This window comes from Oratosquilla oratoria, chromosome 23, assembly GCF_046742065.1.
Source record: "Oratosquilla oratoria isolate Oo_2021 chromosome 23, ASM4674206v1, whole genome shotgun sequence".
Lineage (NCBI taxonomy): Eukaryota > Metazoa > Arthropoda > Malacostraca > Stomatopoda > Squillidae > Oratosquilla > Oratosquilla oratoria.
The window spans coordinates 994,417-1,013,247 of record NC_134799.1 but is presented as its reverse complement, the minus strand read 5'-3'; the positions used below and the strand labels follow the sequence as shown (position 1 = coordinate 1,013,247).

The 18,831-nt window shown below is 39.2% G+C and overlaps 1 protein-coding gene across 1 annotated transcript; it reads right to left on the bottom strand.

Moving 5' to 3' along the window:
* Positions 1-258: 258 nt before the first annotated feature.
* Positions 259-13,235, bottom strand: LOC143037660 (galactoside alpha-(1,2)-fucosyltransferase 1-like). The gene is made up of 6 exons (XM_076206178.1): positions 12,755-13,235; positions 9,819-9,908; positions 7,002-7,123; positions 5,400-5,527; positions 2,386-2,515; positions 259-2,213 (listed from the first exon to the last, which is right to left on the bottom strand). The coding sequence occupies exons 1-6, from the start codon at positions 13,190-13,192 to the stop codon at positions 1,898-1,900; spliced, it is 1,224 nt and encodes a 407-aa protein (XP_076062293.1). The 5' UTR covers positions 13,193-13,235; the 3' UTR covers positions 259-1,897.
* Between the last annotated feature and the right edge of the window lie 5,596 nt (positions 13,236-18,831).

The following is an 18,831-nucleotide window of genomic DNA, read 5'->3' as shown; positions in this document are numbered from 1 at the left end:
TAAAATATATATATATATATATATATATATATATATATATATGTATATATAATATAGACCGCTAATATATTCATATATGATATTAATATTCACATCATTACTGCTTAATATTATTTCTTGCTGGATATTTCTAAAATGGACCTTTACAAAAAAACTTAAAACTTAAAGACTACGGTAATTTTTTAGTGCTTTATAAACTCATATACAAACGGCACTCGTATCATGAACTCTTTGGAACAAAGCACCTAGAGTAATCACACTGGCCATGCCATATCATTGCCTAAGCCAGAGGTTCCAAACCTTTTTGTTCCTTTGTACTACTTTGGCATTTTTATAGACGTCCGTGTACCACTAAAAATTAAAGGAAAAAAAAAAGATTAAATTTATGCTTCGATATGATTTTATTATGAAATCTGTACGTGTAGACTACACAAGAATATTAATGGTGATAACACCAATAGATTAAACTCAGGTAATTGATAGAATATTTTGTTCTGTCGCATACATATCTTAATAATTACCCATGATGATCATTGCTAAGTAAAAGTACTCAAAACTATTCAAAACAATGTAACCAAAACTAAGTATTACCAATGAAAAGGTTGAGAATTTTATTATTATTATTATTTTTTTTTGTGGGGGGACAAAAACTTTAGCAACAGCACAATGAAAACATATCCAGGCGTTTTGAATTTTGATCTGTATTTTGAGGTAATTCGCAGCAGCATTGAAAATGCTGACTCATAAAGCTATGTTGGCGGAAATTACAACAGTGCTCGAATAGCCTAATGTAACCCCAAAATACTACAAATGTACTATTGGGGGCACATGTGCCCAAGGTTGGGAACCCCAGGCCCAAGCTCATCATTCACAAGAAAGTTGATTGAGGGAACATCAGTACCACTGGTCAGCAAAGAAATTTTCCTTATATGTTTTTGCATGCAGAATCCAAAAATAATGTAATTTTTTTTCCATCACCCACAGTTTTTGTGTTGCACGGTATGTTACGTTACATGTGTTACGTTGGATAAATTTCAATCGAGTTGTTGGCAACATTGATTTTGGCAATACTGCGTGAGATTGTATGCACCTTATGCCAATCTGTTCTTCAAGTGAATCACATTTATTGAGTCAGGGAAATCTGAATAATCTTGTGCGGGATTTAAACTTGTCAAAAAAGGAATCTGAACATCTTACTTCCAGGTAAAAGGGCTGGAATCTTCTCCATAAGAAATCCAAAGTTAGTTTTTATCGTAAGCGATATTGTAATTTTGAACAGTTTTTCTCACTTGAGTCTAGTTTACCCTAGACTTTCGTTTACGGATACTGAGCTAAAATAATTGTTTAAATTATCACACATTCCTTCGTATGAATATTCAAGTTGACCGCCAGCAGATAAAAGTGGACCAATGTGGTTCCTAACAACCTTTTTATCTCTAATATAACTATAGAATTCTTTGGGATTCTCTTTGGATTTATCAGCGATATTAATTTCGTATTGTCGTTTTCGTTTTTTATTGTCTTTTTTAAATCTCTCTGTATTAATACATAACTTTGATAGTCATTAGATGCTCCCGAGCACTTATATTTCTTGTAAGTGTGTCTTTTTAGCAATACTTTTTTCAGTTTCTTTGTCAAGCCATTTTGGGGGACGTCTGTCCTTAAAAGGAATGTAAGTATCAATCATCTTAGTGAGCGTATTTTGAAATATTTCCCACATCTGATCTACAGGTCTTTCGCTTAATTTTGCCTCCCAATCTGTAAGCTGAAGCTCCTGACGTAGTCCTATGAACTGAGCTTTACTAAAGTCGGGTATTTTAGAAACACAAGTTGCAGAAACTAGACAGTTCCTGAAATAAGTCTTTGCATCGCTGATAAGGACAAAACGATCTCTCAACTAATTTGTTTGATTATACGAAATAGCTATAAAGTGATTATATCTTTTGGAATTCTCCGCCTGGGCAGGTAATGACCTGTCTTTACCTTTAAATATAGCTTCAGGGTAGAAAATTTTCCCCCCAGATAGCCAGCCCCCCAGGAAGCCGAAGTTGCCGACGCTGGTGATGACGTGGTCGCAAAGAGACATGATCGCCAAGTCTGTGTCGCGTTTGCTGGGCATGTCTTGAAGCACTGCGTCCGGATGCGCGGTTAGCAGATTCTGGTGAGTCCACTCCATGTCGTCGGTTAGAACAACAAAAGCCACATTATCGAACCTGTTGGAGGAAAACCAGAAATCGAGTTTACTTACCGCACATCGTGAGTAAGCCTTTCGCCAGACTGAATGCGACAATAATGAAATATCTCGAAGTAGAAACAAACATATATATATAAAAAAAACGTTAAATGACCACCAAGCGATCTTAAAATTAGAGAGACAAGACCTACATTTTCCTTGCAGAAGCGATTGCGAGATGGAAGTAGGCGGGTGAAATAAGAGTTGTGTGGAAAACTTTTTTGATCTCCTGCGCCTTGTCGGTCCTTCTCACGTGCACTCCCACCACCGCCCCTGGCTCGGCTGGAAGTAATTCAGATTCCTAAGGGTCCAAACCACTGATATACGTTGCATATATCTTGGTAGCTCATTAGATAAAGTAATAATATACAGTATACCTAGGGTGAGGTGTGGTTAGATGTAAAGCTAATTCATGGTAGGTTTTGTTTCCTTTGACTGCATAACATTAGAAATAGTAGAATTTTAAAACCATACCCTGTTTCTGTTGCAGTGGAAGCAGATATGCTTGGTGTTGGTGTTGGAGACAGTGGGTTGCGATTTCCTTTGAGGGGGAAACTGGTTGCCCTCTTGGGCTTCAGCCTAATAAAGATCCTCCACCCTATATATGCTACGTCATGTATGTGTGCTGCCAGTGCTGGAGAGAGTACCTTTCTTGATTGAGTGCAAGGCCACCTGTCAGAGTGGGCATGTGCAATCTGTCGTGTTAAGTAGCCTGCTTTGGTATGTAGTAAATGTTGTATGGTGGTCACAGTGGAGTCGGATTTGATTAACTCTGTTCTGTTTACTTTCATTTGGATTTGTGTACTGGCGGGAAGAAGCGGCAAAGAACCTTGTTAGGTTCTAGGCCTATCTATGAGAATTAAGAGTATGAGTTTGTTCGGGCTAGTTTTATTGGATGAGGGTGGTGAGTGTTACGAGTTTTGTATAAGGGGGTGCTATACTCGTATTGTGTTCCATGAATGAGTTTGTACAAGTGTAAAAGTTAGATTTCCGCGTATAGGAAATTTGTTGTCACTCAAAATTATTGTGTGATCTGTAACTTATGGTATTATTTGTTTGAGGTGGATTCTGCCTATACTGGATCAGCATCTCCCGAGATCCCCCAGCCCCACGGAAAAATAAAATCACACATCTGATAAGAATCACACCATCACACTTGCAGTCAGGACACCATCGAGCACTGAAAGAGTACCAACACAGAATAGGCCCAACCACAGATCCAAACTACCCTCAGATACAACCACTGCAGAGAGGACACAGAACATCTAATACTCCGATGATTAAACTAAGAATCCTAGACAACAACACAATATTTCTTGCCTGAGTGACATAAACTCGTCCGGAGGAGAGTTCCTAAATGCTAGAGAGGGCAGGGACAAGGGATTGATTGAGTAATCATGAGCCATTAATCTGTTGAATATAACAATGAATAATTTAATAGCCCAATTGTGGAAACAACCAGCAAATTACAGAGGCGAAGGTACACTAAGAAGATTGGATTTGATCTAGGCAGCATTGAGACACTGAATTACTAGTACCCGGGAGTTAAAGTAATAACGTAGTCCTTGATTTTAGTCTGAAAGAAATAAGAGAATAATCGTACATAGGAGAGAGAGAAACAACTATGCAGAAACTACGAGTATCTATTAAAAAAAATCTACCTTCAAAAAGAGAATTAGAGGAGTTAAGCAAAATAAAAGAAAAAAGGAAGAGATGGCAAATCTTCCTGAACGTTTATAACATGGGTGAAAAAGTGTGTGCCAAGTGCAAGAGAATCACAAAAAGGATTGATTTAACAAAAGATGCACAACAACAAAAGAAAAGAGAGACAAGGCATGGGAGAAGTAAGGGAAGAGGAGAATAAACAAGGCAGAAGAAACCAGGAATAAATACACAAAAAAGTAGAAGAGAGGAGAAAAGAACTTTGAGAAGTGATAAGTCTAGTTACTGACAAGTGTAAAGATGAACCTAGGTTATTCTACACATTTGTAAATGACAAGCTGAAACACGAAAGGGACATACGAGTTAAAAGTTGAAGGAATGATATATGAAGAAGCAAGCTAAGATAATGAATAATATTTTCAAGTCTTCATTTACCAATGGAAGGGGCTTTAAGGTGCAGTCAAGGGAACTACCTTATTTAACAAAACACAAGTGGAAGTACGTGAAGTGTGTGTGTGTGTGTGTGTGGAGTCTATTTGGTTTCTTTTGTCATAACTTGAGATGACTGTGTTGTAGAATTCGAGTAAGTTAGTCACGCAAGAACGTTTCCGTCTGAATCCATGCTGGCTATTATTCATCAAACAGTTACTTTCTAAATGATGTTCGATAGTATATCTGATGATAGTTTCCATAATTTCTCCTACGATTGAAGTCAAGCTTATAGGCATGTAGTTATTTGGTTTCTTTTTGTCACCTTTTTTGAATATGGGAGTAACGTTAGCTATATTTCATTCTTTTGGGACATCTCCGGATATGATGGATTTCTTGAAAATAATTTCTAATGGAACAGCAATCTCATTTTTTTGTTTCCTTTAAGATTCTTGGATGTCAACCGTCAGGCTTTAGTATTTTATTAACTTTGAATTTTTCTATACGCCTTTTAATTTTTTCTTTTGTTATATTTACCTTAGTGAGTAAATTCACTATAGACTTTTCATAGGTTTCAGTTTGAAGTTCACTTTGAGATGATTCGTTTACGAATACTGAACTGAAATAATTGTTTAAGATATCACACATTCCCTCATTTGAATATTCTAGTTCACCGTCAGCAGATAATAATGGACCGATGTGATTCCTAATAATCTTTTTATATCTAATGTTACTATAGAATTCTTTGGAATTCTCTTTGTATCAGCGATATTCGCTTCGTATTGTCGTTTTCGTTTTTTATTGTCTTTTTTAAATCTCTGTATTGTTACATAACTTTGATAATTCATTAGGTGAACCGAGCACTTGTATTACTTATAAGCCTGTCTCTTTTTAGCAATACCTTTCACACACACACACACACACACACACACACACACACACACACACACACACACACACACACACACACACACACACACACACACACACACACACACACACACTTACACGCTTGGAGTCACTTGATCTAATTCATGTTTTCATAATCAGGTAGTAAACTGCTGATAATAGTTACACTGCCTTAGACGCTGGGGCTCAATGGTGCTCATCCGCTGCCTCCATTTGTCAAGGAGGTTCTCTAGAACAAGCCTGGCTTCGACTAGGATGTGTTCGGCGAAGCGAAACTCTTCAATGAGTACTTTCCTGGAAAAGGAAGATCACACTTGTCAAGTGGAACCGATGGATGTGTCGTTAGAGCAATGGACTTGACTCTACTCATGCTGCCCTGACGGACGAAAAAACAGATTATTGACTGTGAGTCAATTATTATTATTATTATTTTTTTTTACATTGTGTAAAGTGTGCGAACGATGTTAGTAAATATAGTAGCTTCACTATGAAGAAAGTGAAGTCCTTGGAAGCTCTGTCATTTATGTGAACTATAATACATATGTTTCAAACATTATATGAATATGTAAGGTAACAGACCCAAGCAAACCTATTCACACACACAGCGCGCGCGACTCAATGGCGCAGTTGGTAGAAAACATAGGCCTCAGTTTTGTTTCCTCGGGACTGGGATAGATGATGTTAGAGAGAGGATTGTACAGTGTATGGTTGGGGAAGGTGAGAGGCCCATTGTTTGCTTGAGTGCAGGAGGGAATGACATAAGTTATGGAGCGAGGAATTAATCGTGCGGTTCCGGGATGCGTTAGATAAGATTAGGGATAAGGGAGGGGTTCCTATTTAAATGGAATCCTTCCTAGGCGTAAATTTGGAGGCATGTGGGATTCCAGGGTTATTACAATGAGTTGTAGGCTAGCAAATCATTGTAAGATCACTAGATAGGCATTTATAGATAATTGGGATCACTTTTACGGCAAAATTTATCTATATATAAAAAAAAAAAAAAAAACGGGGTGCACTTGTCACCCAAAGGATTTCGGCTCCTTGCTGAATCCCTTGAGCTAGAAGTAGGCATCCTGTTTTTTTTTGTTTTTTTTTTGTATTATTATTTTTTAGATTACGTGGTAGTCGGGGGAAAAGAATCAGAATATAGTTTAGACAACAGAAACAGCTCAGAGAATGACTGTGAGAAGAATTACTTAAACAGGTGGAGGGAGGATACACTAAATTTTTACTATACAAACAGCAGAAGCGTAACAAATAATATTGGTTTGTTCCGAGGTAAAGTATGCGTACAGGATGTGAGTATATAGTTATTACTTGATAAACTTATCGTCGTTGTCGTACCTGAATAGAATCACCAGTGACGGTAATGTCGATCAAATAATTCCGACTGTCGTCCCCGGATTCGAACCGAGACTCGTGAATTACAAAGTCATCGCTCTACCAATTGAGCTAGCGAGCCTATAAAATTATACAACCTGGGTATGACAACAACGATAAGTTCATCAAGGACACGTACCAGCTTAACCACGAGCTACAAGTTGGCCTTGGTTCATTATAAAATTAAGTACGGACGTTAGTTTGCAGTCGACGTAGTTCCTCGGGAGTAGATTAACTCCCAGGTTGGAGAATTTTATAGGCTCGCTAGCTCAATTGGTAGAGCAATGGTTTTGTAATTCACGAGTCTCGGTTCGAATCCGGGGACGACAGTCGGAATTATTTGATCGAGATCACCGTCACTGGTAGACTGGTCGAGCGCACCACCTACCTGAGATACCACAGTTCGTCCAGGGGGTGGATGGCGGGCTGCGCGAGGAAGCGTCGCTGTCCGTCCTTCTTGGCAAGTTCTCCAATGATGGTATTATGTGTCACTTTCTTCATTCCTTTCAGCTAAAATATAGAAAAACACACACATATATCAGCGGATTCCCTCCCCCCCTTACAAGGGAGGTAGCCTAGAAACAAAGGCATAAAATCCACTCCCACTCATTCCATCCCCACATACTCCACGCCCATTCACCCCGCTTCCTCCCTCTTATCTTAGCTCCTCCTGGATGACGGGTCATCCCTGCATCTCGCCCACTGCCCTACACTGCAGCAATAATATCACTGTAAGTACCAATTGCCTTTTCCCTCCGTTGTAAGCCGGGTGGCAGTCAAAACAAGTCTTGCGGGAGGAAAATGCAGGAAGGAACTTCTACACATCGCTCCATTGGTAAAATTAAAAAAATTCTAGATACAGGCGACAAAATTTGTACTATTGCAGACACCTAAACTTGACACATGCTATATCAGAATTATGCATGTATGCCTATATTTTAAGTTGCTGTTGCATCATTGCTATTTTGTTTGCAACAAAAATGATTAGGAACTCACTATGCAAGCATATTAATACACACCAACATGTATATAAATACGCATACACACACACACACACACACACATATATATATATATATATATATATATATATATACACATTAAAGAGCTTTCTGCCTCTTGTTAGGGAAATGACCAAGTTAAGTACACACACACACACACACACACACACACACACACACACACACACACACACACACACACACACACACACACACTCACACACACACACACACCTTATATACAGTATAAAAACTCATTCATTGTCCTTCCCACCTCAGCACTTTGCAGTGCCACATATTTCCCTGCGTCAGGGAACGGAGCGAAGCAACGCCTTCACATCAGAGCCCGACATTCGAATCTGGCTTACCCCCACCGTTTCATGACATACCCCACCTCTATCCAGTGATGATAACAAAAGAAAGAAAGAAAGAAAGAAATCCTTCGGCCCGTGTCATCCCTTTGTCCATTCAGTCTCTATATCTTCGCGATATTACATCAACCCCTCTCTCTCCTCACACGTGGGATGCAGACAGGGCAATGCACATCTGGCAGGAAGGACAACAACGCAAACGCTCCGTTGCCTCCTCAGCTTGCGACGTGCCCGTTAATTTCTGCAGCGGGGTCCGTGAGCGAGGTGAAATGGCTGACAATTATATATATATATATATATATATATATATATATATATATATATATATATATATATATATATATATATATATATAAGTATATATATATATATATGTATATATATATGTATATATATATATATATATATATATATAAGTGTATCTAGCCCATTCATCCCTATATATATATATATATATATATATATATACATATATATATATATATATATATATATATATGTGTGTGTGTGTGTGTGTGTGTGTGTGTGTGTGTGTGTGTGTGTGTGTGTGTGTATGCATGTGTGTGTGTGATTCATGGTCTTAGATCACGTGTTGGACTCGTGATCGATAGCTATTTCCCTTCCGAAAGAGAACTTAGAGCTCGTATATGAGCGACCTATGAGTAATGCTGTGACCTTACACGCACACACACACCCAACTCCCTGCCCACGAGAGTTGAAATAACGACTCGCAGTGTAGCGATACTAAAAATTATTTCGGCCCTGGGCAGGATTTGAAATCGGACCACCACCAGCTCCCCCTGAAGGTCTTGTGAGCCGCCTCTGCCGCCTTCAAAGCTCCTATGAGATCCGTCAGCTACTAGAGCAGTGGTTCTTAACCTGTGGGGAATTCCCCACTGGTGGGGAATGGCGGAGTTGCCAAGTGGGGAATGACCGGTCGGACAGAAGAACCACTATCTTTTTTTTTTTTTTTTTAATCGATGTGTTTTTGTTTCTTTTTGTTTGTTTCTGGTGTCTTCTTGTTGTCACATTTCGTGCAAACAAAAATTAAGGGCCGTAAAATGGCACAAAAAAGCAAAGCATATATTTACGTACTAAAGACTGCATGGGTTAAAATCGAATTTGTCAAAGACCGATGCTGTGGTGGGAAATGGAGAGTTGGCTCTCTTTTCTACTGCCCCCTATCACCCTCTGACTAGTTACACTATTCCACCTCCTCTCCACAAGGTGTGTCTTACATAAACACCACCGCACGGGCTCAAAGCCCGTGGGAGTGATACTTCACTCCCAAATTAAAAAAAAAAAAACACCACCACCGCCCTCCCCCAACACCCGCCCACCCCATCGTCAGAAGCCATCCCCCCCTCCTCCTGCTCCTCCTCCTCCTTCCCATTCCTACCCCGCTCCTCCTCCACCTCCTACCCCCTCCCACCCCGTTCCTCCCCCTACACCCTTTTCCCACCCCACCCCACTCCTCCTCCTCCTCCCCCTTTTCCACCCTACTCCCCTTCCCATCCCCTACCCTCTCCCACCCCACACCTCCTCCCTCCTACCACCCCACTCCTCCTTCCTCCTCTCACCCTACTCCACCTCCTCTTCCCTCCCTGCAAATACGTGTTACCACTTGTTATTTTTTAACTACTGCCTTTGTATCCATGAATGTTGTTAAAACATTAGTATGTACATTGTATGTTTCTAAATTAAAGAAAAATAAATATTTTGCAATGAATTAGATTAAATTACTTCAGTTAGTTGCAAAGGGTAAATTGTTATGATATGTGACTCTCATGACAACACAGTCTGACATTCCTGCTCTAGGAAGCTAGTACTCACTTGTTTGAGACAGTCAGGTGGAAGAAGCCGATGGTGGGTGTAGGGGAATACTTTACGTAGGTAATCCCACATAGGGCGTGTCATGCCGGCCTGTTGGGATTATAAATATACAATTTAAGGACCTCCCTTGCGAAGAGAAGGGTAAAAAAAAAAAAAAAAAAAAAAGTCATCTCTATCTTGCTTTTCTCAGTCTTCGTAATTCTGCCAACATCTTTTTCACTTCCATATTTGCCTCATCATATATACATTAACAAAATTTTTTGTTGTTTATTAAATCATTTATCTATTGACTCACGAATATTCCTCTATTACTTATTTGCTTATACATATATCTACTAATCCTGCGTTTGATTATGGCTATCAGTGAGGCCAAGAGCGGCTCAACAACAATGAAAAGAAATTCTTCAATTTATTCATTCTTTTATTGCACTGTGACCTCCTCCCACGTATCCTTCCCCAGTATTCAAACGTGTCCGTTCCCAGTTTTAGACCAGAGTAACGGTCAACCTCTTTGTGATCTTTCCCAGTGTTTACTTTCTGACTTTATAGTCACCCATTTCTCTGTTCTTGTTACAATTGAAAATGCTAACTGTGATTAGCGAAACGTCTTGTATCCTGTTCCACCCATTAGATGGCTTTTATCGGGAACTTAGTGTTTTCTTTGCCTCCCCATGCTAGAGATCTTCAGAAGACTTGAAAATCTTCATCGGAAACTCATCAGAGCTCAATTTGCTGTTGCATACAATTTAATATGCCTTAAAGACTTGTTGACAGACGAGATTAAGTAATATTGCTGTTTCTGCATTGTTTATCTTTTTGTTGAGAACTTCAATTTCTCTTGCTAATTTACGGTGTTGGACGTTTCGGTCTTCTCTGGAGACCATCTTCAGGCTAACTGTTTTGGGTGTGTGTGTCTGACGTTTATATACTATTTTATTTCTGATTGTTTGGGTGGTGTCGTGTAAAGCGATCTTCCTGATTGGCTGCTTCATAGTCTTCAGGAATCACTAGGAGAGGTCAGGTGCGCTTTTGGGATGAGAGAATCTGGAGGTCTATGCTGTGTATGTTCATGGTTGGTTTTAATACTGCTATATAAATTGCTTCAATAAATGCTAATCTGTGGGAGTCTCTTTCTCTGTCTATTGTTACTGTTCCTTCTTCTAAGTTTTGGTGGGTGAGGTAAGTATTATGTTTGGTGGTATAGTGATCTTTTATGGCTTCATGTTGTAGGTGGCAAGTTAATCGTCCTGTAAGTTTTGTCCTCGTCATCCCGATGTATGTTTGAGACCCACAGCTCTCAACGGTACAATTATGTTGGTAAATGACGTGGTTTTCTTGTAAAGACGGTGTCGATTTGGGAGGGCGGTTTCTAAGTAAAAGTTGTGACGTCTTTCGGGTCTTGTAGTATATGGTCAGTGATATTTTGTCCTCTGGGTCAGTGGGCTTGACGTGTTTTGTAATTATGTCTTTAATGACTTTTTCATCTGTCTTATATTCTGATGACATGTAATTTCTGTAATATATATTGATGTTTTCTTGTCTTTGTGTGGTGGGTTTGTTGGAATACCAGTTGTTGATAGCTCGTTGTGTTGCTTCGTTGACTAAGTTGTTACTGTACCCATTGTTAATAAGGACTTGGATAAGTCTTTCCAGTTCAGTGTGTGTATCTTTCCATGTAGAGCAGTGCGATATGGCGCGTCGTATGTATGCGTTGATAGTGGAGGTTAAGTATCGTTGAGGGCATTCACTTTTACCATTAAGTCAGAGGTTTTTGTTGCTGGGTTTTACGTATACTGATGTGGTGTACTTGTTGTTATGACTAGTTACTAAGACATCGAGGAAGGGCAAACGGCCATTGTTCGATTCTTCGAACGTAAAATTATGGCCGGAAGCTTCTATGAGTCGTTCTCTGATTCTTTGGGGCTCATGAATATCTTTGACTCTAACGAAAATGCCATCTATATAGCGGCAATGACAATATCGTCCTGAGGGGAGGAAAGCAATTCAACGTCACGGACCCCGAAGCCTGGAAGACTGGAGCTGACGTAGTATTTTACATAACCGAAGATATAGAACGGCACTCCCATATCTTGCGACGATATCCGCCTCACAGATAATTATGGAACGCCAACATAGCTGATCACAGCTAGGCTCAACAGACCACATTCTAGACAACACTTATGGACTCCGAAGGGAGTGAGGCAGGTGTGTAGATAATCACATGTTCAACCAGTCAATCTGATATACAATTTCTTTGAAAAAGCATACCTGCGAAATTAGTCAAGAATAAACTCACCCTAAGACTCCTGTGTTTCCTACTCCCACTTACGTCATATGTCGATAAAAGTTGTGGCTAACTGTGCGTTTATTATATTCTTTATGGTACTTTCTCTTGACCTTAGTATAGTCTTATTCTTTCTTGGTTAGATGGATATAGTGTATTCGGCAAATCACCATCTAAGGAGTCTCACATGTGTTGTGCCACTGTCCATTTTGTCTTTTTGCAACCCATGTAGTTGGCGTGTCATGGTATTGTAACTGCTCGAAATTATATGTTCAATTCATGCCATCCAATAAAAAAAAAAAAAAAAAAAAAAAAAAAATCATGAGCAGGTGGTCATGAGTTCGATTCCTGGTACCGCAACTGACAGGGATTGCCTTTTCATGGGTTTCTCACTTCTCACTTTGTGGGAGTGGGATGGTGAATTAGAAAAATTATTCAGAAAGGCTGGGAAAGAAAACCTCCTCCAAGCCTTTGTATTTATCGTTTAAATCTGTTTTGTGTGACTGCGAAATGGTGTTGTCTTGAAAATAGAAATGGGGCACTATTCTCACTACAGCTGTGTGGAAATTAGATATGTTTTTGAATTTATACTCACAGCATGTATTTGTTTTTGACATTATACACAAATAAAATTGTATAGCGTTTTTCGTACCTGCAGTTTGTGCTTAAACCTGAGGTTGTACACAAAGAAAGTCTGCATAACGTTGCTCCCGAGTTGCCCAGATGTTGGAATGGTTACCCAAGGCTTGCTGCAGTCCACGTTCCCGTCTAGGAGTTCTTTGGTTTCTGGAGAATCAAGCTTCAAGAAGGGGAGTGTTGCATTGGCCATCTCGCCCACATATTCCGACTTGTTCTGGACTGGAACCCATCTTAGTGGAGGAGAGCTCCAGTCTTCAAAAAAACTTAGGTTCATGTAGTTAAAACGAAAGTTTCGATCACCCACATCCCTCAATTTGATATAAAACAGGCAGTAAAGAGAGCTACTGCACATCAGGATTAGTGCAACGATTTTAGAATGATTCATATTTGCAAGGGTAAAGTCTGAAACTAGGCGTTGACGTAATCTAGAAGCCGATTCACTACAAATCATCAGTATGAAGCTTTGCGCCTTCTGAATTCAAGCGCACTTCTTTGTAAGCTCGTGTCTGACCCTGCAGCCACCGAAAGGATTAAAATGAAAAGTTAATAAAGGGCACGGGAACACTCGCTCACATGAGCAGGAGAAAGCTTTTACAAAAATATCTCTTGAATGATTAGTTTGGAAATTGGAGCATTTAAAAGGAATTAAAAAGGATCTCCTGCAATGTATGATAGACTTCCTGAAAGATCGACTCACGAGAAGAATTGTAAAACGTCAGAATGGAAGGAGGTGACTAAAGGATGTCAGATAGCTTCGACACTGGCACTTGTAATATAACTGATATCCTTGTCACACGTAGAGCCTCCTCTAAGCTGAATAAACTTTTCTGCCATTACCCACATCAACGGTAATTATATTTATAGTAAATCGGTGCATATGCAGGTCTTCGTCGTCTCCCACACTGTAAAATTCCAATCGACGTTCCTTCAAAGTAGCTAAGAAACTCATATAGAATCTCATCAGTTTCTTTATCGAGTGAAACGGCAAATTCGGTGAGGCTTTCACCAACGTCACTGACAGGCACAAATGTTAAAGCTTGAATAGAATAGACACTGAGTGCATTTCTTGGATTATTATATCAAGTCTGAAGTTCTAAGCCCTGTAATTGTCTCCACAAGTACTGGCCGAATTGGAAGAATAATCCATAAATGTTTGCGTTTGGGAAGAAGGCTATTATGTTATAAGAGGTGCCTTTTCATTGTCAGTGGTGATTGAAACTGGACTATGATGTGGCCTCACTTGAGGGTGTTAAAAATTAGGTTATAGGTTACTTGTATCCTTATTAACCATTATCACATGCCTTACACGTGATCCACATACATATAAGAAGGTACACAACAGGCACTAGTTTTGGGCAATACCTCCAATTTTGCTGACCTGCACATTTCCTAATCATCACCATCTGACTCAGACAAAGCAACACATCACAACAACGTACATCAAGCCACCTCCCAACAAGTACATAGTGTCGTCAGACAGTTCATTAACCTTTCCCATATACCTACCAAGCTACATTAACATAGATACAATACATACATCATGTCAAGGCACATCCACGAATGATAGCCATCCATTGCAATGCAACTAACACACATATATTATTGTATAAATGCCAAATGTAAGATGTATCTGACAACCTACATGTGACATGCTTAGATAGGCATATTCTCCTATATATGCTGCGATTGCGTCGCCAGAGAGAGGAGACTAGGGGAGACACTCTCCCTTAGACTCGGTAGGGGAGATATTCTCCCGTTGGGAGATTATATCCCAATATGTAATGACCAAAAGTACCCGTTTAAATAAATCCGAAGTATAATCAAGACTTAACATTCCTTTTGCCCACCACAATTGTGTAGCCCAAACATACGGCTACATATTGGTGCCAGGCGTTGGTCCTCACACCTCCAAAGATAAACCTCTCGTCCACGACTAGCCACGCTACCAGGTCATCTGTCGTCTGCCAGCTCGCCCGCCCACCATCTCGACTGCCGTCATTGCCCGCCAGGTCTGCCGACTGCCAGCCCACTTGCCCACCAGCTCGAATTTCCAGATTAGCTAACCAAATTACAGCTACATATTGGTGTGCAGCGGTGGTGGCTGCCCGCTACCCCTACCTACGCCTCCGAAGAGATATGGTCCTCCGATGAGAGACCGCCATCCGAAGAGAGACCATCGTCTGAGTAGGAGAGATCGCCCGTCCAAGACTACCCATGCTACCCCTCCGTGACGTGGCTGAGTAGGAGAGACCGACCGGTTACACGACTAGAGTCGTTAGCCCAGAGCAGTGATTTACAGCAAAGCAACTTCAACACTTCAAGCAACTCAACACATTAACGCATCAAACTCCAGTCAAGTCACAAGGACACCCAGTGCTACGCAACGAAACCCAGCATCAATCAAGCCCAGCGCAGTTGACTTCAAGACTTCATTCAAGCCCCCACAATCCAATCCAGACTGAAAAATCGAGGGAACTGCCCACAAGACTTCATTCAACCCACGCACCTACTTCAGCATTTGCTCAAGACAACCGACCTTGCCACCCATCCGGCACGTAGCGTCGCCATACGCATAGCGAGGCATTCTCGCCCGCCCACTGCGTAAGTAATACTACTTTCTTAATTCCTCTACTAGAACGAAGCTAGGCGACTCCAACAGGTAGCGAGGGACCCAGCGCACTGACTTTAGGGTCAGCAGTTCCAAGCGACTTCATTCAGCGGCGAGTCCCTGCCCTGCCCACCCTACACACTATCCCTCCACAACCGTCCCATCCGAGCAAAGATTGCAACCACTACCCACTCCAGCATTACATCCGACCTCGCCATCCATTTTGAGTACTAATTGACATATACAAAGTAATATCATTTAATATATTTCTATATCTTCTCGTACGGAGCCTGACGAAAAATCAACACTCTACCCAGTCCTGCACCTCCACCCCTCCCTCCACCGCCGTGACCCACGGCAAAGACCAGGAACTTCGCGTCGGTCGAGCGTAGCTATCGGGGTTGGCCCGCGGTGAGACCCTGCCCAATCCAGCGCTTCCACCCCCCACCCCTCTCCACCGCCGTGACCCACAGTAAGGACCAGTAAATTCGTGTTGGTCGAGCGTAGCCGACGGTAGTGGCCCGCGACGATACCCTGTCCAGTTCCGCGCCTCCACCCTCCACCGCCGTGACCCACGGCAAGGGCCAGGTAATTTGCGTCGGTTGAACGTGACCACCAGGAATTCGGCCACGTTCTCCAACCAACTCGTCCACCCACCTCCTCCCTCCTTCCGAGACACGTCAGGCCGTCAACTGCAACGTCAACAAAATTTCGGACAAGGTGGCATCAACTTCTTCAAAGTACCGTCAGTCTCTATTTACCCGACAGTGCATCTGGACTCCACATCAAATCCACATAGATCTACGTTACGTAAAGTACCCTGATTCCCAAATTCTTACACACAACTACACAAATACGCATATACATTCAGTTAAATAGAAATTTACAGTCAAAATCTACATTCATAATGCGTAATGTAAATAATGCACAACCAAATCTTCAAATCCACACAAATCTACCAAAATAATTGTATATATCAGCCAACAAATATGTACTGACAAATAAACCAATAATACACAAACAAGTACATATAGGTTCCAATATATCAACTCAGCCAACAACTAAACACAAATAAACAAATACTACAAAAATAGAGATAATATTCTATACATAATACCAAACACTGTAAATATATCAACTCTCAGAAATATACAAATAAATAATTACATAAGAAATATCTCCCTATGTATTTTTGACACAATATATTTGCAAGATATATTTCAAACGCATTCTATAAAATATCACAGACAATACACTTCTAAAGTACAAACCACAATACTAAGACAAACTAACTGCCTTCATGTATATCTAGACACTAAATATCTTTTTTGTTAACCCATAACAACTCAATATCACATTAACCTTAAACTAAATCAGACTAACACATCCAGCAAATAAGCACAACTCAGCAAGTTCTATCCACAATTCCTACCACACCCGCCCCAAGGAAGACTCAGACAGTCACCCAAAGCCAACACATAATAAAACAAATAAAGGAAAACACAACGACAAAATCTTAATGAACAAAACCAACACATAAAGCAGAAACCATGCATTTTCACTAAATATTCCACCCACGAGACGCAAGACGTCATGCGTTTCAAAAGGTTAACATGGTATTAGCGGCCTTTACTTAGCAAACCTATTCCATCTATAAAAATCTTCTCTACCTTCCTTCAGATCGTGACGACCCAGGAATAATACACGCATTCACAAGATCAATATATATAACGTTACATGAACAATCACATTTTAATAATATCAAACTCAAAACTATACTAACTCCATTAATTGCAAACATAATAGAACCATCTCCAATATACATTAGTTTAAATTCACTGTTAGTTTGCACAAACTTTCATGCATTCCATCTGAACAAATAAAATACTCTCACCTTACCAACTCATCTCTGATACGATATAACTCTGACAAACCCAACCAACATACAGAAAGATCTCACACAAAATTCAAGAAAGACACATCCTCAAGATAAAATAACAAAACCTCCCACTCAAAGATAGTCAATCATTATTCTATACCATAAACAATAATCAAAACCCATACACCAACTGCAGTACTTACATACGAAAACCTCGATCTCAAACATACATTGTTTTAAACTCAGTCAACTTCATTGAACCTAACACAAAACTCACAGATTTTCATAATCAAAATACAAGAATAATGATAGGAACGGCAGATGACCTTTTATATATATATATATATATATATATATATATATATATATATATATATATTACAAAGGATTACAAAGGCGGAGCATGCCGTCAGGAGACCTTTTGATCCATATCTAGGTCGGATGCAAAAAAAATAAAAAAAAAAAAAAAAATCATATTAATAATATGATCCATATCTAGGTCGGATGCAAAAAAAAAAAAAAAAAAAAAAAAAAAATCAAATTAATAATAAAATAATAAATAAAAAAAATAATAATGTAAATAACAAATAAAATACATAAATAAATGCATAGGTATAGTTAAAATAACAAACAAACAGGTAAATAGTAAATAATAATAAATTGACATATAACTAATAATAAATGAAAATCAGACAGACAAATTATAACAAAACAAAAACAAATAATATAAGATAAATTATAATCATTACAGCATCTTAGGTATTTATCTAAATGATTCTTAAAGCTTCGAACTGAACTACATTGCACTACCTGTGCAGGAAGTTTATTCCATTCATTAACTACACGGTTGGCAAAGTTGTTTCTACCTACTTCCAAATTGAATCTATTTCCGGACAGTTTGAGACCATATATATGTATATATATAAATATATGTATATATATATATGTATATATATATATATATATATATATATTTATGCTAATAAGAACACGGGTACGTGTGTTCATTTATGCAAAGTAGACCACTTGGAAAAAAAGAAACTAACGAAGCAGAGCGCTTTCGTATATTACATCTTCAGTGCAACAAGTGACTTGTTGCACTGAAGATGTAATATGCGAAAGCGCTCTGCTTCGTTAGTTTATTTTTTCCAAGTGGTCTACTTTGCATATATATATATATATATATATATATATATATGTGTGTGTGTGTGTGTGTGTGTGTGTGTGTGTGTTTACCTAGTTGTAAATACACCCACACACACATATATATATATACATATATGTATATATATATATATATACATATATATACATAATATATATATATATATATATATATATATATATGATGTAAGCGGAATAGGAAACACAGGAGTCTTGAGTTTATTCCTGACTAGTTTCGCAGGTATACTTTTTCAAAGGAATAAACTCAAGACTAAGACTCCTGTGTTTCCTATTCCGCTTACATCAACCTGTCAGAATGTCTCAACATATATATATATATATACATATATATATATATATATATATATATATATATATATATATATGGAGATTGGTATGTTATAACACATCTATAAAAGTTCACTGTAAACCCACTATC